The sequence below is a fragment of the Rhinatrema bivittatum genome, chromosome 10 (assembly GCF_901001135.1).
Source record: "Rhinatrema bivittatum chromosome 10, aRhiBiv1.1, whole genome shotgun sequence".
Lineage (NCBI taxonomy): Eukaryota > Metazoa > Chordata > Amphibia > Gymnophiona > Rhinatrematidae > Rhinatrema > Rhinatrema bivittatum.
The window spans coordinates 126507642-126530260 of NC_042624.1; the positions used below are offsets into that span (position 1 = coordinate 126507642).

Below are 22619 nucleotides of genomic sequence, written 5' to 3' on the forward strand. Positions count from 1 at the left end.
ACTGAGATCCTGCTATATATGTGTTTCCTCCATGGCTTCTAGTAGACCAAGTGTTGTGAGTAACATCCAGGAAGGGTGGTTCCAGTAGTGCTGGAGTGACCACACCATCCATGGTTTGCAGTTCTTGCTCATCTCACAGTAGATGGACTACTTAGATTAGGCAATCTGCAGGGGCTACTTCGGCAAAGGCCCATCTTCTCGGATCAGGCAGATCGCTTTTGTTTTGCGGCTTGGCTTTTGAGATGAGGCGGTTGCATTTGAAAGGGTAATCACAGCAGTTACTGCTACTTTGCTAAAAGCTAGGACACTATCCACTTCTCTTGCTTTTGTCCGGGTATAGAGTCTGTGGAGTCATGGTGTCTGGAGGAAGTTCTGGATCCTCTGCTTGTGGACGTTTCTCAGATCTTAGCCTTTTTGCAAAGAGGACTCGCAAAGGGGCTGGCTTACAACTCACTTCAAGTACAGGTAGCAGCCTTAGGATTTATTCGAGGTAAGCTTCAGGGGATGCTGTTGGCTTCACATCCAGACCGTTTATTTTCTGAAGAGGTCAAAGCATTTGCATCCTCCGTAGGATGTTATTGTCATGGAACCTTAATTTGGTTCTTTAGGTATTGTATGGACCTCTGTTTGAGCATCTTTGAAGGATCTCACCCTGAAGATGGGTCTTCTTGGTGGTGATTTGTTCAGCCAGTTGGATTTCTGAGCTTCAGGCATTGCTGTGTAGAGATCCTTTCCTGCAGATTATGGACAATGGGGTTTCACTGCTTATGGTACTTTGTTTTATTTTTGGTTTTTTTTACCGAAGTTAGTCTCCTCATTTCATCTGAACCAGACGGTGGAGCTTCCATTTGACTGTGGAAACACCACATGATAGGGAATTTCACTTATTGGGTGTTCAGACTCTGTTGCGTTATCTTAAGGTCACTAACAGCTTTTAGCATTCAAATCATCTTTTTGTCTTGTTCAGGGGATCAAGGAACGGAAGTAAGGTCTGTAAGGCCACAGTTGTACAATGGCTGAAAGAGACTCTCTTTTCAGTGTATCTCTGTAAAGGCTGAACTGTGCCAGAGGGGTTGCATGTGCACTCTACACAGTGCAGGCAGCCTCCTGGGTGGAATCCGTTGTGCAGCGACATGGTCTTCGCTTCACATGTTTACCAAACATTACTGATTGGATGTTCGGGTGCCAGAGGAGTCTATGTTTGGGGAAAGTGTGTTGCGAGCTGGTCTTTCAGGTGCACACCCAGCGCAGGGGCAGCTTGGGTAATCCCACTTGTCTGGACTGACCTGGGGTATGAACAGGAAGGGAAAATTGGTTCTTCCCTGCTAATTTTTGTTCCTGGAATATCCACAGATCAGTCCAGAGGCCCTGTCCCCTTAGCTTCAAAAAGACTGTGACTGACTCTGGTTATATGTAACGCAGAACTTACTATAGTTGCACATACATGTCAGACTTTTATGGCTGAAGGTTTTCAATTTCCTTTGTTAGATGTGAGGGCTCCAGTTCAGGGCCTCCAACGTTTTCTCTCTGCTCGCCCTGGAAGGGGAATTAGTTTAATGTTTGTGAGTTTGCATCTCGGCTTGGGTACAAGTCAATACTGAGGGACTGCAGGTGGCACGCTGGGTTACGTACAGTGTCAGGAAAACTTTCTCTGTCTCCATCTGCTGGAGGGGAGGCAAAACCCAGGAGTCTGGACTGATCTGTGATACTACAGGAAAGAAAATTAGCAGGTAAGAACCAATTTTCCTATGAAGATAAGAGCTACAAGCCTTTTACTATCCCTTATAGCAGCGAAGGGAAAACAATCCATCTCTGCACATATTCCCCTCTCCCTAACTCCTTTTAGACACAAAGTCAAAGATCTGCTAATATCGACATGAAGCGGTTTTGGTAATGACTGTGATAATGCTGTTTTTCCACCAGAATTATTTATTGTAATTGTAAAGTTTTGCTTTAGTTTGGATTATTGTGTATGTTATATTGATTGCCTAGGCAGAGGTGATCAATACATTTTAATAAATACAAATAAATACCTGCTCAAAGCTCACTTGGCAGAAAAAAATCCTTTATTGTATGACCACCTGCTTTTGAATGAATTTTATGTTACACACATTCCCTCTTGGTAAGAGGACTCAGGATAACTGAGTTTATTTGGCATCTCTGCTTCACATACCCAGAGGAAGAAGGAGGCTAAGAGACAGAATTGTGACGAGCTCGGCGGGACCCTTCCATTATCCTTTCCAGAAAGAGAGAGCCCCATCTCTTACCAGGTACTGAGTTCCAGTGTCCGTGTTCTGAAAGTGCCGGCAGCTCTGGGAGAAGCGACTGAGAAGCACTTTGATGAAACTCTGATACCAAGTAACTGTCATCGTGAGGAGGAAATCCTACGAGAGGGAGAGAGAGAACACGAATCACAGACTGAGCTTTCTGCAGAACTGACTGTAGTGCCTCCAGGAGCAGAAGTCATACGCTGGAGGGCCCACGATGAGCTCACGTCACAGACTGAGTGCTTTCATGAGTGATAAGCTCTCGCCACTCCTCCTCACCAGCTGTTTGTCGATCTCAGCTATGGACTTGCAATGAACAGCGTCCAAAAGCTCCTCCAGCTCACTGAAAGAGAGTTTTCCCAGTCTGAGTTTATCAGAAGCCAAAGGTTCCAGCAGAAAAAGACGCTTCCACAAGTTGTCCCGACGGCAGTGGCTCTTTGCCAGCTGTACCATGCTACTGAGCTGCTTCTGAGCAGATGTCACTTCGGAGGCCAGCAGCGGAAAGAGCGGAGAGCTATAGAAGAGACCAGGGCCCATCTTAACCTGTGAGCCCTCTGCATAGAACTCGCCGCTGTTATCCACTTCCTCCCAGAGCTCCTCCTCCAGCATCCTGTGAGCTCCTGACTCTGGCACCTCCCAAAGGGCTTTGCCCACCAGTGGCTCCAGGGTTTCCCTCTGTATGTGTGGCAACTTCTTAAACCGCCGCATATCAGCTGTCAGCCTCGGGAAGAGCTCGCGCTGACTTGTCATTATTACATAGAAGCACAACCTGGGGTAAAGAGAGGAAGAAAAAGTGCTGATGTCAGTAGCATAGGAAAATATTAAGTGTCATGCTGGCAAGATAAGGAAGCCCATCGGACCCACCATGCTGTCTCCTTTTAGTCCTAGAACCATTCCCCGCTCCTGATTTTATAGACCTCAGTCATGCCCCCTTCTCAGCCATCTGAAAAGCCCTAACTTCTTTTTAATGTTTCTGCAGAAGGAAGCCCCTCTCTGTATCTAGCTTCCAGTTCCCTCTCCCTCAGTGCTTACCCATCCAGTTGCCTATTCTCTATCTCCACCATATACTAAGCCAACCATCCATGCCTACCTTCCCTTGCTGTTCACCCATTCACTCACCCTTTTCACTTATCACTTACACAACCACCTCTTCCTTCACCCTATTTACCCACTAAATCACCCATTCCTTCTCTAATCACTTAATCATCTAACCGTTTATTCTCTCTATCTAGTGCTTATCCACCCAAGTGCCTGCAACCTTCCACAACTATTGATCTACATTTATTCAGAATTTGTGAATCGCCTAACTAAAAGGCCTAGGCAATGTAAAGACGACATTCATAAAACAATTCCAACATATCATAAAAGACAAATGACAAGAAAATCATAAAATACTAGTAAAATCAAATTTAAACATCATAAAGCAAAAACAGTATAAGGGGGCAATAAATAATAAAACAATTCTAGCATATCATAAAAGGCAAATAGCAAATAAATCGTAACATAATAATATCAGATAAAACTTCACAAAACCAAGACAGTATTGGGAGCAATAAATAATAAATAAAACCAGACAAGAAATAAAGAACTAACTAAAAAAAACGAATTTGAAAAAAAAAGGTTTTATTTAGTTTTCTAAAGGTCTTAAGAGAATCGCATTGCCTGATGTCTACTGGAAATGAGATCTAGAGGGTTGGACCTGCCACTGAAAATGCACAGTCACAAGGGATGTGAAGACGGGCTGTTTTTGGAGATGGAATTTCTAGAAGGCCACACTGAGAGGAATGTAGTAATCGAGTCGGTTGATAAAATTTCAGAATAGCATTTGCCCAGCGACAAGAGTGGTCATTGAGAAATTTGAAAATTAGCATGCCTAGTTTATATTTGATACGCTCTTCAATGGGGAGCCAGTGAAGATCTATCAATGTGGCGGTGATATGATCCTGGCGCCTTAGGCCTGCTACTTTCTCACTACTTACCCACCAAAATGATATGATATGATTTGATGATATGGGGATCCAGCTGACCTACCTTTTATGAAATCTACCTGGGGAAGTGAAATAATTGATGGAAGAATAAGATTTAAGCAGTTAGCTAGTAGTTTTGCGAAAAGATTTAGGTCACAGTTTAATAAAGAAATTGGGCGATATGAGGCGGGGAGGGTGAGGTCTTTTCCAGGTTTTGGAAGAACGGTTATATAGGCATCTGTAAAGTTTTCAGGAAAACTGCACTTCGAAAGAGCCTGCTGATAGAAAGCCTGTAAGGGAACCACGATTCTTTCTTTCAGAAGTTTGTAGTAGTCGAAGAGGAAGCCATCTGGGCCCGGTGCTTTCCCTAATTTACTATTGTTTATGGCCCCCAAGATTTCATGCGTTTGAATGGGGCTATTTAAGAAATGCGGGGAAGAGACAGGTTACGAAAAAAATCTTCCTCTTCCTCATTGGAACCAAGTCTATCTTCCCTATAAAGTGTAGAATAGAATTCTTTAAGGGAATTACAAATAACATCAGGTTGAGTAGCCCAACTTCCCTGCGGGGTTTTCAATTTCTCTATATATGATTTCCCCTTAGCTACCCAAACTGAATTTGCTAGGAGTCTGCCAGCTTTATTTCTGAATCTGAAAAACTTATGTTCATAGTTTCTTAAATTGAGCTGTGTTCGTTGATGTAGAAAAGTATTCAAAGAGGTAAGAGTGGTAAAGTAGGCCGACCTAGTTTCTGGATTTAATGTTCGGATCATTTTAAGTTTGGCGTTTCTCAGTTCTGGTTCTAAACCTAGGATGGCTTTGTTAATCTTTGTATTCCTGGCTTTAACATAAGCTAAGCTATAATTTCTCCTCTTATAACTGCTTTACTGGCCGCCCAAAATAATGAGGGGTTGGAGACGTGTAGGGGATTATGATGGGCGTAAGCTTCCCATTTATCTGTCAATATTGTTTAAAAAGTTTATCATTTTGCGAAGATGCAGGGAATCTCCATTTTCAGAAAGTTTTAGTATTGTCTGAGAAAATAAAGTCAACCCATATAAGAGAATGATGTGATATAGCCGCCAGGCCTATCTCCGCTCTAACAACCTGTGAAAAGAAACACCGGGAATCCTAGCATATAATCGATTTGTGACAATGAGTTGTGGGCCCTAGATGTGTGCGTGAAATCCTTGGAGGTACGATGGAGACTCCACCAGTAATCAAGTACTTGTAATTGTTCACATACAAACTGAATACCTCTAGGGGGCACTTGTAGATTTTGGGGGAGTCTGTGCTGGAAGCCTGTCCACTGACTGATCAGCTACACAATTAAAGTCACCTACTACAAGAAGCCATCCCTGTTGGTGGGTTAAAACAGTTTGAGTTAAATTTTCAAAAGAAATCATGCTGGCAGTTATTCGGTCCATAAATATTGCACAGAGTTACTTACGTCCATTGAGAGATCCTACCAAAATGATAAAGCAGCCCATCGGATCTTTGACCTCTTTAAACAGAGTGAATGAGAGGGATTTGTGAATGAGTATGGCCACACCTGCTTTTTTGCCCTGCACATTAGAAAAGAAGCAGGAGCCGACCCAACCCCTTTTTAATTTTTTATGTTCCAATTCTGGAAGGTGATTTTCCTGGAGACAACACTAATTGAGCTTTTTGTCTTTTCAAAAACTGCAAAGTTTTTGCCCTTTTAATTGGTGATCCCAGACTGTTAACATTTAGGGATGCTATTCATATGGGATCACTCAATTACGTTGGCGAAATTTGATGGGCCGCCCACAAAGCTTACACATAATCTACCCTGAGTTTCCCAGCTCGAACTCAGGGGCAAACAGAACAGGTATCTGATAGAGAGAAAATCCTGGCCTACTGTGCTATACCAAAGAGTGAATCCAAACTGTGAATAGATACTTTGATCCGCATCATAGGAATTTATCAGAGTGTTAGGAACCCTCCCCCTCCTCCCCTCCCCATTTAGACCACATATCTACAGGCCGCTTTAAACCTATAGATAGGGGAGGTACGTCTCCGATGTGCGAGTACCAACCCACCTAGAGTATTGAACATTATGCCATACTTTCTGAATCAACTTTACATTTTTTTTTTTTAATAACTAAACCTGTAGGTCCATACCATGCCGTTCCCCATGATAAACCCGCTCCCAAAGAGAGAAAAAAACCACCCCTTCATATTCCAAGCCCTTGGAGGCTGGACATAACAAAGTCATAGCCTCCGATCCGTGTGCACGAGCTTCTGGCTGCATTGCAGAGTTGTAATGGCAGCTGACGATTACGGGACCTCCACCAAACATCTGTAATGTAATGCAGACATATCTTTCTAGGAGAGTTTAAATCCTGCGCACCGGGTAAGAACGATCTTTTCGACAGACGGCTGCATACTCTTCCGGGGCCAGCTGACCTGGGTCTCCCTCCAGTCTCTGATGCCTGCGATCCTAGTGGCTCTGATTCAAGGGACCGGATCTTCCTGACCCAGCAAAAGAAAGAGTGGTGTCGGCAGGTTCTTGGAAACACTTGTAACCACTATTGATCCTAAAAAGTGGTTAAGATACTAGTGAGGTTTCCCCGCTCCGGTGCGGCTGGTAGAGGTAATGAAGTTCCTTCTGCTTAACGTCCCGTGCCGTGGTGACATCAGAAGAGGATGTAGCAAAGAGGTATGGGTGACGTCAATGAAGATCCCAGCAAACTTTATTATAACCACCTGTCCCAATCAAACGCATAGTTTATAGGCCAACTATTTTTTTTTTTTTTTTAAATCATGTAAAACTGGATCAAAACGCTGTCATAAAACTTGATGAAGGGACACATATGCAAACTGGGTAGTCCACCGTCTGAGTCGGAGAGCCTTCAAGCCAGGCCAACCAGGAATGCCTGCGCTTGAGAAGGCTCTTCAAAAAAATGGATGGCATAAGCGTTCCAGACTTTTAATTTTACCGGGAATTGAAGCGAGAACCTAATCTGCTTGGCCACTAAGGCAGAGCAGACTGGGGAGAACAGTTTGCGACTTTGGGAGACCAAGGCTGAGTAATCTTGAAAAAGCCTCACGGGGTTACCTTGGTAGCTGAGCTCTCGGCGCTGTCTATAAGATTTTAAAATATCTTGCTTGTGGGCTCCATTTAAGACCCGGGCAATAATGAGGTGAGGTCTAAGGTCGTCCGACCTCCGGTTGCCCAGTCGGTGCGCTCTCTCAATTTGTATTGGAGTTCCACGTGGGGCCATCTCCAAAGCCTCTGGGAGCCATTTTTCCAGCCCTTCAGCTAGATTGGCCTCAGCAATAGATTCTGGTAAACCAGTAAATCTCAAATTGTTGCGCTGTGATCTGTTTTCCAGATTGTCAATTTTATCGCGGTAAGATTTGACTTGTGTTTCCCGTGCTGCTAGCTGCTGGGTTACCGAGTTTGAGCCATCTTCCAGGACGGAGACCTGGCCCTCTATCGCATCAATTCTTGGTGATATATCATCCATCGAGGTTTGTAATACAGTTATTTGTAAGGAGATGTTATCCAATTTAACATTCAGAGCCTCCACTACTGCCGCACTAGCTTTATCTGTGAGAGCTTCCAATGTGGCTGATGAGGGGCCTGTTTCCCCATGATCTCCATGCTCTGGGGTTTGTCGCTCTGGTGCAGGCCTCATTTTTTCCTTTTCTTTCTTTCCACCTTTAAGGGCCATAGCGGACGGCGATTTGTGCATATATTTGTCTATGGACATAGGCAAAGTAATCTTTGAAGAAATCAGAGTAATGGTGTCACAGATGGCTTTGATAAAAGTAGACTGTAGGTGGCTGGTGCTCAGAGCTCAGAAGTGGACGTCCTTTCAGCTCATCACATCATGTGACCAGTGTAACTGGGTTTAAAAAAGGTTTGCACAAGTTCCTGGAGTTAAATCCATAAACTGCTATGATGGTAATTAATAAGCAATAGTAGCTTGTGATCTATCTAATGTTTGGGTCCTTGCCAGGTACTTGTGGCTTGGAATGCATGCACACACTCACGGGAAAAGCACCGCTGCCATGGCTTAACATGCAGCTAAGCAAAGCCTACCTGCACCTTCAGCGCGTTTAGGCCTGGATCCGTTCAGCATCCAGCACCGAAAATCAGCGAAGGTCTGAAGAGCTACTCAACAACTCAGGCCTCTTGTCTGGCTGAGAATCCATGGAGACTGGGGCCAGGAGCCAGCATCCCCCGCTACAGATTCTGCTAAACAAGCTTTGCGCTTAAGCAAATTAAAACCGGCAGAAAACCTCTACCAGAAGCAAAGACTCCTCCTTGGTGCAGGGCCTTCTCTGCACCTCCACTGTACAGGGAACCGCCAGCAATAGCTGAGGAGAGGATTCCCCTGCCTCTCCTGCCAACACTGCTAGGGAATCGAAAATGGCTGCCATTTCCACGCCGAAGAGGAAAGCCTCAGCGTTAGACCCCATCAACTATGAGGCTCGTTCTAGCAGTGTGGTCATGCTCAATACAGACCCCTGAACGCCTCACACACACGCTGTTCCTCCCTGCACCCGTGGCACCAACGGCAAGCAGGGGAACAATTCCTCAATGCCATGGAGCCACACCTGGTCTCCTCCGCAGGCAGAGAAGCTGCTGAAAAACCCCATCACTGAGCTCCCCAAGCTGCTAAGGTAGCTTCCCCCCTCTGGAACAGATTCCTCTGACTAGTCCTTGTTTTGTTTTACTCTCTAAGAACAAATAAAGATGCATAGAAACCAATACTTTCCTTTGGTGCATGGGTTGTGACTCCAGGAACGCAGGCTGCATGGCAGAACAGAAAAGAGCCAGACCACTGGCTATATCCATTTACATTCCCCCAACTTTAGCGACCCAGCGCAAACCATATATAAGGGACACTTCCCTGCTGCACTGGGCTTGTAGTGCAGAACTTCCAAGCAGGTTCCACCGCTGTCTCGTGGGGGATGAGGGATCCAGACCACCAGATGTCCACCCTAAAGACCTCCAGATAGAGTTATCAGAAGGGTCACCAACCCCCTGCTCGTCCACCTCAAACCAGGGGGCATGGCCCCAACCAGGACCTCACAATCCCCTGGGAGGATCCAGAAATTTTCTCGTCTTTTAATTTTTTTTTCTCTCTCTCCAGACTGCAGGTTTTACACCATCTACCATGAGCTGGAGATGGAGAAATACTGAAGGACTGCAGGAGGCACACTGGGTTATGTACACTGTCAGTGAGATCTCTCTGTCTCCATCTGCTGGCAGGGAGGCAAAACCCAGGCTTCTGGACTGATTCGGGTATATACAGGGAACTGCTGGAGACAGAGAAATACTGAGGGACTGCAGGTGGCACACTGGGTTATGTACAGTGTCAGTGAGACTCTCTCTGTCTCCATCTGCTGGCAGGGAAGCAAAACCCAGGCGTCTGGACTGATCTGGGTACGTACAGGGAACTGCTGGAGACAGAGAAATACTGAGGGACTGCAGGAGGCACACTGGGTTATGTACAGTGTCAGTGAGATCTCTCTGTCTCCATCTGCTGGCAGGGAGGCAAAACCCAGGCGTCTGGACTGATCCGGGTACATACAGGGAACTGCCTTTTGTTTTCCCATCTCTTCTCTTCAATTGCCTCCAACTGTCCTGCCTTTCCAAAGTTTTCACCTAGATGAAATCCCACTTCCTTCCATTAATCTCTTCTAAAACTGAAATATTCTTGCTTCATGCTACTTCCCCCCGAAGCCCCTCATCATACACTTCAGGGTTTCTCCCTTATCAATTCCAACCCCTTATATTTCTCAGACAGCTAGAAAGTGTGGGTGTAATCCTCTGGTAACACATCAGCTCTCTCTGCTCCTCCCTCCGCCACCAGTTGTACATCTACAAAATCTGGCATTCTCTGACCTTTGACTGTAGCCAAATATCCTCCATTCCTTTTACACAGACTATTGTATCTGCTCTCAGTGTTTTCAAAACTCTGCAGTCTACTTCCTATACCATCTCCCATGTGGTTCCCTCAATGCAATATCTACATTTGCTTCCTGTTGAAACCAGATCATGTATAAACTCCTAGTTCTGGATCTATATATCATCTCACCCCTCCCCTGATATTCAAGATGCTGCTTACCATCCTGTCTTCCATTTTAAGTTAAAGGTTTACTTCTTCTATCTCACCTGCCGCTCTGCAGTTCCCATCCTGAAACACTCCTCCAATGATCTTTGTGCCAACATTTGTATAGGATGCCCTGATCAGGACACCATATAATAACGGTTAGGTACATACACAACGCACTCAACGCTATCAGTGTTGGACAATGTTTAGGAAAATTATCTTCTGCCTGCGCGTTGCTTTCTGACGGTTAACAGTTATATTGGAGGCATTGCTGATATCTGCCCTTACCTCAGGATATTCCTCTCTATCTCAGATTGTTCCTCAAAGGGCAGCGCATTGTGACAGACCAACAAGGACACATCAAAGTCATCATGATGCCGAAGGCCCTCAGAGTCCTTGTAAGATCCCGAACTAAGAAAGAAATAGAATCCACAAAAATGCATGACTGGTGACTAGGGGAGGACAGATGGGAAGGATTAGCGATGGAGAAAGAATCAGGGTGAATATATGCAACTGATTACAAAACGGAGTTAATTAAAATTAGGGTAAGAGAGGAGACTAATGGATTATCGGCATAAACAGAAGAGTCTTTTGGATTAGGAGATAAAGCAAGCATGAATTGGTGGCCACACTGGATTAGTGACTAAAGTGCACATCAGGGTGAACAAATGTGTCTGCGGGGATTTGTGGCTAGGATAAGGATTGGATGGAATTAATGAACCTACTGGATTAACAGTCATGGAGGGAGGGGGTGAATAAATGAGTCTGTTGCATTAGCAGCTGGGGGAATATCTCAGTAAATAAATTAGACTGCTGGAGACCTGCTGTGAGCAAGTGAGGATTTTGACCCCAGTGCTGCTGAAATTCAGTGAGATGGAGGTTGGGCTTGTGGATGGGGACACAGAGATGAATCCAGCTTTTAAGAGTGCTGTATATTTGTCCACACCTCAGAGAAGACAAAGGTGATCGCAAACCTTAGTTACATCCCAGACTGCTTCAGCCTGCAGCTGCCACACTCACCTGTTCCAAACTGACACAAGAGCGTATTCATTGTGCTCACTGCTTTGCACCTTCTTCCCATCGCTGCTCAGTGCTGTTGGCCGGGACATACGCAGTGGTTTCATGTGATAGGTGTTGGCATGGTCAGCAATGTAATTGTACAACTGGTGAGCTCCTATCATGTTGGTTGGTAGGACCAACATACCTAATGATGGAAAAAAATCAAGCAGGTGTATGATATCCCAGTGCTAACCATGTAAGCTGGGAGTAGCTGAGTAAGCCACCTAAGTTATTTGGCTAATTGCGATATTCAGAGTTAGCTGTCTGGTCTTCCCATTGACCGGATAATCTTAATTGGGCTAATTTTAGGATAGCTGGATAGATTCAGCAGTGCGGCTGTGCTGCAGAATGTATAAGCTAAGTTAGTTGGATACGTTTATCTGGCTAACTTGCTGGCCTGCCCAGTGGCTGAATATAGACCTCTAGTGTTCTGGCGCCTTCCCAATAGAAACACTGACATCATCCACCTTCCCTTCCTGCACAGTCCCACATACATGACCTTTTTACAATCTCTGACACCCAAACACACGCTGGCTGACATACTCCAACAGACAGGAGGAAGGGAGAGAGAGAGATGCTAGGAAACCACAAGAAGAGAAAACAGCATGGACTGATCAAAGTCAGGAAGGAAGGGACAACGAGAGGGGAGCTGCCCCTCTGCAGGTACAAGTGAATCTGGAGGAAATACTCTGGCATTTCCTATATCTGGAGGAGCTCACTACACTTCACTAAAAAGCTTCTTTGCTCTGGAGAACTCCCTTTGATACCCTACAGTCTCCACTTGCGGAAGATGCATTATCTTCACACAAGAACATGCCTGCGTTCATTAGGTTCAGACTCATCCAGAGGTGGCCATCTTGAAGAAGGTTCTAGTAAGAGATAATAAAACAGTGGAATCCAAAACAAGACATCACAGATTCCAGCAGTGGCCCTGCTGTAATTATTGGGGAGAATGGAGGTTAAGTACACAAAGCACTAACCCAATGTGTGCCATACCTTGAAAGACATGATTGCGTCCAAACTTGGGGATATCTGGGTGGTACGTGATGAAGTCCTCCAGGAAGCTAGTGAGGTGGTAGCCCTGGCGTAGACTCATATGGGAGCCCAGGAGGTACTGATGCACAATACGCAAGTGGAAGTCATAGCTGAAGGAGTGCACATGCATCAAGTCTCGCACCTTATCACACTCCTCCGTGAAGAGCATGGACAACTGCAAAGGGTGACAGGTAAAGACAGCAGTGAGATAAGGAGCCCCACTGCTCAATCTAATGAGTCTCCTGTGCTCAGAGACGGGAAGCTGGCTCTTCCTTCCCTCCACACACTATTCTGCTAATCAAAGACTAGGAGAAGACTTCTCTTCCTCTCTTCTTAGAGGCTAGAAGCCCAACTTCCTCCCCATAGGGTGGTTCAGACCAGATAGATTGGCCCCTTCCCCACTCAAGACCGTTGCTCTTTCCCCAATGTACTTCTTCATCCCTGTGATTAAGGGCTGAGAGTCTGGTCTTCTCCGTAGGAGTTTGCAGGCAAAGAGATGGCTCCCCTCAGAGAACAGCCCCCTCCTACCTGCACTCAAAAACTTTCTACGTTTCCCTCCACCCTGCATTCAGAGGCTGAGAGAGCACCCTCCTTCATCAGCAGAGGCCAGGAGGGCATCCTTCCCCCAGCACGCAGATTGTTGTTTCCTGGAAGCTTTCATTCTCAGAATTAGTCACCAGCCAAAGTGAGTGTACTGGTACCAGACGTCCAAACACACAAAGGACAGCAGCTTCCACAGGCTGCTGATAACGGGCAGGTAAACTGCAGAGAGCGGGAGGATCCATGCACACGTTTCTAAGGTCAGCATAGGCAGCATGGCCATGTACATCAGGATTTCCTCAGGACACACATGATGAGTTTCTGAGAAGTAATTAAACATGCAAAATGCAGATAGGACCTTGGAGCAGCTTCCCAGCGCAGAAAACACCAACAGCATAATTTGAGCGAGTCACAGAAAGAGCCACCGGCACAGCATTTACCCTGAGAATGAGAGAGTTCCCGGCCTCTTCCCAGCAGGAAACCACTCCAGCACTTCTCCCTGTCGTGCTACAAGTTGTGTAAATGAAGCAGACACTGGGCTGAATGTGAAGGGGAGCCTGGCTACACACTAGCCTAAGCTACAAGCTCTCTCCCAGTTGGCCACTGCACACTGAGCACTTTCACTGCCACCTCTAAAATCAAAAATATATTCTGAGACAGACGCTGGTGGATTCTCCATTAAGGAACAAGGGCATAATTTATCTTACTAAATAAGAACATACGATACTGTGTACACGCCAGGTGAGGGACTCTTGCTACATCACACTGTGGCATATACTGGGAATATTTCTGATATACAATACTGTGGTCAGAAATTCAGGTACACGACCCCCATTTACAGGTTGGGTGAAGCACTCCTGTTACATGACATCCAAGTACATGCCAGGTGAGGTAATCTGGGTACAGCCATGTACATATGTACAAAAGAAGTGAACGATGTCATAATTTTGAGGTCCCAATCAATGACAATATTGAAACCTAAACAAATATTGCCATTAATTGGACCTCAACATTAATATGTATTTTATGTATTGCTTATTTATGTATGTGCAAGTATGTAAACCGCCTAGACGGATAGTCCCCTACCCATTGTGCGGTATACAAAAATTTTAAATAAATAAAATAAATAAATATGTCCCTCACTTCTTTTGTATACATTAATTTGATCAGTGACAACTATCCTGCTTCTTGAGTTGTTTTGTAATTTACAACCACGTACATGGCCAGGGTCAGGTACTCTGGGTACAAGACTCCAGTGCGCATGCCAGGTGAGGTACTCTGGCTGTATGACACCAGTATACATGCCAGTGAGGTACTCAGAGTACAAGACACCAGTATACATGCCAGGTGAGGTACTCCGAGTACAAGACACCAGTATACATGCCAGTGAGGTACTCAGAGTACAAGACACCAGTATACATGCCGGGTGAGGTACTCCGAGTACAAGACACCAGTATACATGCCAGGTGAGGTACTCCGAGTACAAGACACCAGTATACATGCCAGGTGAGGTACTCTGGGTACAAGACACCAGTATACATGCCAGGTGAGGTACTCCGAGTACAAGACACCAGTATACATGCCAGGTGAGGTACTCCGAGTACAAGACACCAGTATACATGCCAGGTGAGGTACTCCGGGTACAAGACACCAGTATACATGCCAGGTGAGGTACTCTGGGTACAAGACACCAGTATACATGCCAGGGTGAGGTACTCTGAGTACAAGACACCAGTATACATGCCAGGTGAGGTACTCTGGGTACACATACCAGTATACATGCGGGTGAGGTACTCAGAGTACAAGACACCAGTATACATGCCAGGTGAGGTACTCAGAGTACAAGACACCAGTATACATGCTGGGTGAGGTACTCAGAGTACAAGACACCAGTATACATGCCAGGTGAGGTACTCAGAGTACAAGACACCAGTATACATGCTGGGTGAGGTACTCAGAGTACAAGACACCAGTATACATGCCAGGTGAGGTACTCAGAGTACAAGACACCAGTATACATGCCGGGTGAGGTACTCTGGGTACAAGACACCAGTATACATGCCAGATGAGGTACTCAGAGTACAAGACACCAGTATACATGCTGGGTGAGGTACTCAGAGTACAAGACACCAGTATACATGCCAGGTGAGGTACTCAGAGTACAAGACACCAGTATACATGCCGGGTGAGGTACTCCGAGTACAAGACACCAGTATACATGCCGGGTGAGGTACTCTGGGTACAAGACACCAGTATACATGCCAGGTGAGGTACTCAGAGTACAAGACACCAGTATACATGCCGGGTGAGGTACTCAGAGTACAAGACACCAGTATACATGCCAGGTGAGGTACTCAGAGTACAAGACACCAGTATACATGCCAGGTGAGGTACTCCGAGTACAAGACACCAGTATACATGCCAGGTGAGGTACTCCGAGTACAAGACACCAGTATACATGCCAGGTGAGGTACTCAGAGTACAAGACACCAGTATACATGCCGGGTGAGGTACTCCGGGTACAAGACACCAGTATACATGCCAGGTGAGGTACTCTGGGTACAAGACACCAGTATACATGCCGGGTGAGGTACTCCGAGTACAAGACACCAGTATACATGCCAGGTGAGGTACTCTGGGTACACAATACCAGTATACATGCCGGGTGAGGTACTCTGGGTACAAGACACCAGTATACATGCCAGGTGAGGTACTCAGAGTACAAGACACCAGTATACATGCTGGGTGAGGTACTCAGAGTACAAGACACCAGTATACATGCCAGGTGAGGTACTCAGAGTACAAGACACCAGTATACATGCCGGGTGAGGTACTCAGAGTACAAGACACCAGTATACATGCCAGGTGAGGTAATCAGAGTACAAGACACCAGTATACATGCCGGGTGAGGTACTCTGGGTACAAGACACCAGTATACATGCCAGGTGAGGTACTCAGAGTACAAGACACCAGTATACATGCCGGGTGAGGTACTCAGAGTACAAGACACCAGTATACATGCCGGGTGAGGTACTCAGAGTACAAGACACCAGTATACATGCCGGGTGAGGTACACTGGGTACAAGACACCAGTATACATGCCGGGTGAGGTACACTGGGTACAAGACACCAGTATACATGCCAGGTGAGGTACTCTGGGTGCATGACACCAGCATACATGCCAGTGAGGTACTCCGGGAATACACCACCAGTGTACATGCCAGGCAAGATACTCTGGGTACACACCAGTTACATGCCAAGTGAGGTACTCAGAGTACAAGACACCAGTATACATGCCGGGTGAGGTACTCTGGGTGCATGACACCAGCATACATACCGGGTGAGGTACTCTGGGACACACCACCAGTATACATGCCAAGTGAGGTACTTCAGGTATAAGACACCAGTGTACATTCCTGGTGAGGTATTCCAGGTACACAGTGTACATGGGTGTGATACCTGTATACATGCTGGAGGGGGGCATTTTGGGTATCTGACACCTGTATACATGTTGGGTGTCCTGGATTCAAAACAGCACTCAGGAGATCACAAGGTGTTGCAGGCTGTAGGGTACATGGCTGGTAGGAAAACTTACAGCATTGCTTGTGCTGTGCTGAATGCTCCTGTGGGAATCTGTGAAAGTCTCTCTCTCTCTCTCTCTCTGTCTCTCTCTCTCTTATCCCTGGAGGACCTTCACTGCTGTGTGCATGTCTGTGTGTCATTTAATAAAAATAAAAAAGGTCCCACGTAACCTGCTTATAGTTGTAGTGATTCTTTGATTTCCACAATCTCCAGTTAAAGGACTGCCATTGCTGTGCCCTTTCCTAACTCGTTTCCTTTTATCTGCCAAAGGTGAAGAGACAGCATAGGACTGGCTCCTCTATCATGGAGACCTTGGCATAGAGGAGAAGGGAAAGCACTGGGTAAGTGCAAGGAAGGGCTGATCCAGCAGGTAGGAGAAGGAAACAGGACTGGTCCAACAACCAGGAGATATGGAGGGCATTATTCACGCTCCCTGCAGATGCTTTGTAAGTACAGACAGACTTTCCTTAGGAAAACCGCTGGAGCAAAAGCATCCGCACAGATTTATACCTCCTTTGCCTGCAGATACTTTTTCCCTACTAAGTCGACGAGCAGAGTATTGAAAATCCAGAAGTATGAATTGTACTTTTCTATCCCAACGTGACAAAAAGTGCATGCGTTGTGGAATTGTGCGAGCACTTCTGCCTGAATGCAGGATGGGCAGTTTTCACCCTGGAAGCAGTGCTGAATATTGCCCTCATAAAAAGTACAGACATAGAAATGAAGATGGAACTACAGAAAGAGAGGGGAGAAAAGGGATTGAGAGGAGAGGTCCAGCTGTAGGTATGAAAAGAGTGAGTGAGGCGACAGGGGAGGGAGAGATGACCACCTGTATGTACGAGAGGAGAGTGAGGGAGCGAAGACCAGCACCAGGAGTATGTGAGAAAAGCACGAGCGAGCTCCTTGTCCTGCTGAGGAGGGGAACATACCGCAGACTCTGAGGCGGAACTCGTTTCGGTGAGCCTCTTGCTATGAGCTCGAATCATGACAGAGCCCTGATGGAAGGAAGGGGGAACATGAATAATGCACATCAAGAGACGGTGCCAGGCTCTCAAAGACAGCCTTAGATAAAATGTATTTTCTTTGTTAACCTCAGAACAGTGCAGACTAACAGAGATTTTCCTTTAGTAGCCAGGCTGAGGTCAGTACCATCCCCAGCTCCTCCTGTTATCTTCCCGTGTGACAGTTCCATGGCAGAAAATCCCACATAGTAAAGTCTCCAAGAAAAAGAGCTTCTCTCACCCCTCAACGTTTATTAAATTCACAGTACACTTATAATCCATTAATAAACAAAGTAACAGCATCTACTGCATAAATACAATCCGGCATGGGGTGGGGGTGATGAAAAGTGTTGTAGAGTTAACAGAAATGAAAATTGTCAGGTAAGAGCAACATTCATCTTCTGTTCTGTTCAGCAGCAGTGCGGACTTACCACAGCTTGCAAGACTTCACCTGCAGGAGATCCCCTTGTCTCTTCTATGAGCTTTGCACAGATAGCCCAATTTCCAGTGCTTGTGCTCTCTCAGCAGATGACAAAACCACTGCTCTTCTGCTATGGGAACGGGTTCCGCTTTACTCTGAGAAAGGTTTTTTTGTTATTTATTTTGATAGAGTTGTCTTAATGGCTGATGTCCTGTTTTTCCATAAATGCTTGGCCAGACATCTCTGTTGTTTCTGCAAGCTGGACTGCTGCTGTTTCCGTTTCTTTTTGCGGTCTTTGGAAGCACACAGTCCATTCTTGCTTCAGTGGACCACTTTGTTAACCTGATGGGTGGTGATGCTGTACTGTGGATGCGGCTCTTCTTGTGCTGTTCTCAACCAGCTCTGTTTCTTTGTCACTGCCAAAGCCCTCGTTATTCAGAAGTACAAGTGTAGGAGATACTGTTGCATGTCCAGTGACTGAGACTCCATTGCTATGGGATGAGATGAGTCAATGGTGCAGGGCAGTGTCTGCAGCTAGATCTCATCTAATCAAACACCAGACTGGAGGGATTCAGACTAAGGGGCAAACAGAGTAAGGTTCCTTCGGTTCCAGATGTCAGCAACATCCCGACTAAGATTACTATGAGGACTTTAACAACTGCAATTGTCCATCTCAAGAAATCTTCTGTCCCAGACATTTAGATAAGAGAGAAAGCTGGATGTGTTGAGATACAAGTGAACTTGCGAAAGCAAACACTACAATGATTCTGGCATAGTTACTTTTCTAAAGCAACAATCTCTTTTCCATGAATCTAGTGCCTTTTGCACCTTTTAAAATCAAGGAAGATGACATTGCTACATTTATTGCACAACTTGTCAGTATTTCCTTCGCTAAAAGTCACCTGCCTGATCCATTAAAGGTGATAAAACCCCCAAATCTTGATCTGGCAGATTTTTACAATTTTCATCCAATTTCTTCTTTACCATTTCCAGCAAAGATCAGAGAGAATGTTCTCCTCAAACAAGTATAAGCAAGAACCGGAGCTCAAGTGCACTCTACGCCAGTAATTGTAAGCACCAAAACGTCACTTGGTCAGTGTTTCAGAATGCAGCAAGTTTATTATTCAATATGGTAACTCCTTGCATTGACACAATTCTTAACAGCAATCCCCCTTTTTTTCACGGACCCGTGTTTCGCCTGTCCGGCTGCTTCGGGGGGAATTTTTAACAATATCTGTAAACAATAAACAATGAAGACGTGACCAAAGTATGTTCTGGGCTACACAAGGACAGACAAAGCTTAATCCAGTTCTACACATACCTGTGCTACAATCAGCCAAGCACGTTGACAGGAGCACCAAGTGCAATGCCGAGAAGCAAGATTTAAAATCCAAGCTTAGGCTGTTTTGGCGCGAAAACCGCGTTGATCACAGACACTAACCATTAACCAATTACCCACCATTCCTTGGCTGCCATACTAGGATGAAATGAGATGATGCCATTCAAGTTCAGCATTAAGTCCATTGGGAGCCACTGTGTCCAAAATGTAAATCCATTTTTGCTCCCTTCTAATGAGAATCGAGGAAAAATCACCTCCTCTGGTTGGAGGCGATACCACATCTAAGACAAAAATTGTAATTCAGCTACTGTGTGCGGTATCTGTGTCCAATGAGCTTCTAACGGGGCCTTATCCCTGCCCATCTTTATGTTACATTTATGCTGAATTATGCGTGTTTTGATTTTCCTTGAAGTTTTGCCCACATGCAATTTATTACACGGACACTTGATCACATAAACTACGCCTTGTGTTTCACAATCAGAATGCCCATAAAAGACAAAGGTTTTGCCGGGAGTCAGATGTACAAACTCTGGCAGTGTAGACGTGTGTTTGCACACTGAACAGTGGTCACACGGGTTATGCAAGCCTGTGTCACGTGAGCGTAGTAACTTATCCCGTATATTGGAGCCCCGCCGGTGCTTCGCAAATGTGTATGAAGTGCTAGCGCTCCCCAATGCCTCCGCATGATCTTAGACATATCATTACTAATCGTGGAAAATTCACTGCAGGGGGGGTATCTCTGGGCTGGGGTAAAACAAGTACAGCCCTGTTGACATTAAAAGCACGTTTATATGCTTTTTTCAAACCTTTACCAGGGTACCCTCTCTGTGGAAACCGCAGTGACATCTGCTTAGCTTGGAAAACGTAGTCTGCCCTTGCTGTTAGGAATTGTGTCACTGCAAGGAGTTACCATATTGAATAATAAACTTGCTGCATTCTGACACACTGACCAAGTGACGTTTTGCGTGCACTTTTTGGTGCTTACAATGCTCAAACAAGTATATCATTTCCTAGATGAAAACTATGGGTTTAGAAGCTCAGATGTCAGTGAAACACTTCTCATCTCTAGTTCTGATGCATTTTGCTGAGGATTTGATTCTGCTACAGCTTTCGTTCTGGTGCTTCCTGACATTTCCTCCCAGTCCTTAAGGGCTTCTCAACTCTTTTGTATGGATGCTCTTAGGTTGTGCCCTTTCCACCTTTCTGCAATCTGCAGGGAGTTACTGATCACCAATATGCTGATGACATTCAGTTTTTCTTTCCTATTGACCAGGCAATGTTGAAAATCTCTACTTGCCTTTCAGCCCTTAATAATTGGCTATTAAACAACAGACTGGTAATCGTAAGACGGAAATCAGTGCACTGGCTCATTTTCTCATCACTAATTTGCCTTCATCCATTACTCTTGATCACAAATCAAGCCTTAACTTTGCATCCTCACATTACAAATATTATGAAGACTGTTTTCAAGCTTCTGTTGCTCCAGAAAGTGAAGTCTATCTTCTTTCTGGTGCGCCTCGCCGCAAGCAGATTTCACACCGGCTTCTGATTTTGTCAAACGTCAAGTTTCAAGGCGAGCTCCACATTGTTTCAATAATGCCCTGAGGCTTTTTCGCTCTTAACAACTTTGGTCATCTTTCCAGAATTTACTAGATATTTCTTCTCTAAAACAGCTCGCAGCGGCTTACTAGGCAAACATAGATAACAGAATGCAAATCATGTCATAAACAATAAGATCAAAACTTAAAACTAAACAAAATCGGCTAAAATAGTAAACCCTGTCTGTCAATCCTATCAGACAGCAGCAGAAGAGAAAGTACGAGGGCACTCGTAACATCCCCCCACCTTCCAGAAACCCTCAGACATCTGTCAGTGCAGGGAAGGCAGAGCACCAGGGAGGACTCTGTGTACCAATAACCTCCCTCGTAACCCAAGCTGATACGGGGAACATGGATCCAGCTCTGATCTTTGATGAAACCCTCAGACATCTGTCAGTGCAGGGAAGGCAGAGCGCCATGGAGGACTCTGTGTACCAATAACCTCCCTCGTAACCCAAGCTGATACGGGGAACATGGATCCAGCTCTGATCTTTGATGAAACCCTCAGACATCTGTCAGTGCAGGGGAAGGCAGAGCGCCATGGAGGACTCTGTGTACCAATAACCTCCCTCGTAACCCAAGCTGATACGGGGAACATGGATCCAGCTCTGCTGGGAAGACAATGATCTTCAATTACGAGTCACGCGGCCTCTGCAAATTTCAAGGATGTCATCTATGCACAGCACCGGGCCCCAATAAAACACACCTCCTCACTGGTCTTAGCAACAGACTTCTTCTTATGAATACAGCCAGACAAACTTCATCCATTCCTCATATTTCCCTATCTCTTTGGGACTGACATGACCCAAGAATTGCTTAGAAAATGGTAAATAACTTTCTCATGAACCTTCTGCAAACAAAATTGTTTTCTCCAACTCACAACAAGAAAATTATCTCCCTAGGACTCCTTACCCAATCAGAGCAATGTTGTGCGGTACAGAACCAGTTAATATGTCGCTACAGTTTTGTGATAATTTTGATAAGATGGCAGTGGAGGGATCTTATGATTGCCCAATTGATCCTTCCTGGAGAAGAGAACTCTTAAAGTCAGAACTAAAAATGCTCTAAGAATACCTGAAAACAAATTTGGAGAAGGGCTTCATCTGACCATCCAAATTACCTGCCAAGGCACCAGAATGGGTGGTTAAGAACATAAGAAATTACCATGCTGGGTCAGACCAAGGGTCCATCAAGCCCAGCATCCTGTTTCCAACAGAGGCCAATCCAGGCCATAAGAACCTGGCAAGTACCCAAACACTAAGAAGATCCCATGCTACTGATGCAATTAATAGCAGTGGCTATTCCCTAAGTAAACTTGATTAATAGCCGTTAATGGACTTCTCCTCCAAGAACTTATCCAAACCTTTTTTAAACCCAGCTACACTAACTGCACTAACCACATCCTCTGGCAACAAATTCCAGAGCTTTATTGTGCGTTGAGTGAAAAAGAACTTTCTCCAATTAGTTTTAAATGTGCCCCATGCTAACTTCATGGAGTGCCCCCTAGTCCTTCTATTATCCGAAAGACTAAATAACCGATTCACATTTACCCGTTCTAGAGCTCTCATGATTTTAAACACCTCTATCATATCCCCCCCTCAGCCGTCTCTTCTCCAAGCTGAAAAGTCCTAACCTCTTTAGTCTTTCCTCATAGGGGAGTTGTTCCATTCCCCTTATCATTTTGGTTGCCCTTCTCTGTACCTTCTCCATCGCAATGAT

General features: G+C 45.4%; 1 protein-coding gene across 4 annotated transcripts in view; it reads right to left on the reverse strand.

Moving 5' to 3' along the window:
- The window catches only part of SZT2 (SZT2 subunit of KICSTOR complex), a 446100-nt gene that overhangs the window by 23604 nt on the left and 399877 nt on the right, over positions 1-22619 (reverse strand). For 3 of the 4 annotated variants that reach the window (XM_029618788.1, XM_029618789.1, XM_029618787.1), the window contains exons 66-71: positions 17471-17536; positions 12381-12594; positions 11346-11529; positions 10614-10736; positions 2547-3036; positions 2268-2384 (exon numbers count right to left, since the gene is read on the reverse strand). In XM_029618788.1, coding sequence (XP_029474648.1) covers positions 2268-2384; positions 2547-3036; positions 10614-10736; positions 11346-11529; positions 12381-12594; positions 17471-17536 — 1194 coding nt within the window. The remainder of the gene's footprint in view (positions 1-2267; positions 2385-2546; positions 3037-10613; positions 10737-11345; positions 11530-12380; positions 12595-17470; positions 17537-22619) is intronic. The other variant, XM_029618790.1, reaches the window with a different exon arrangement.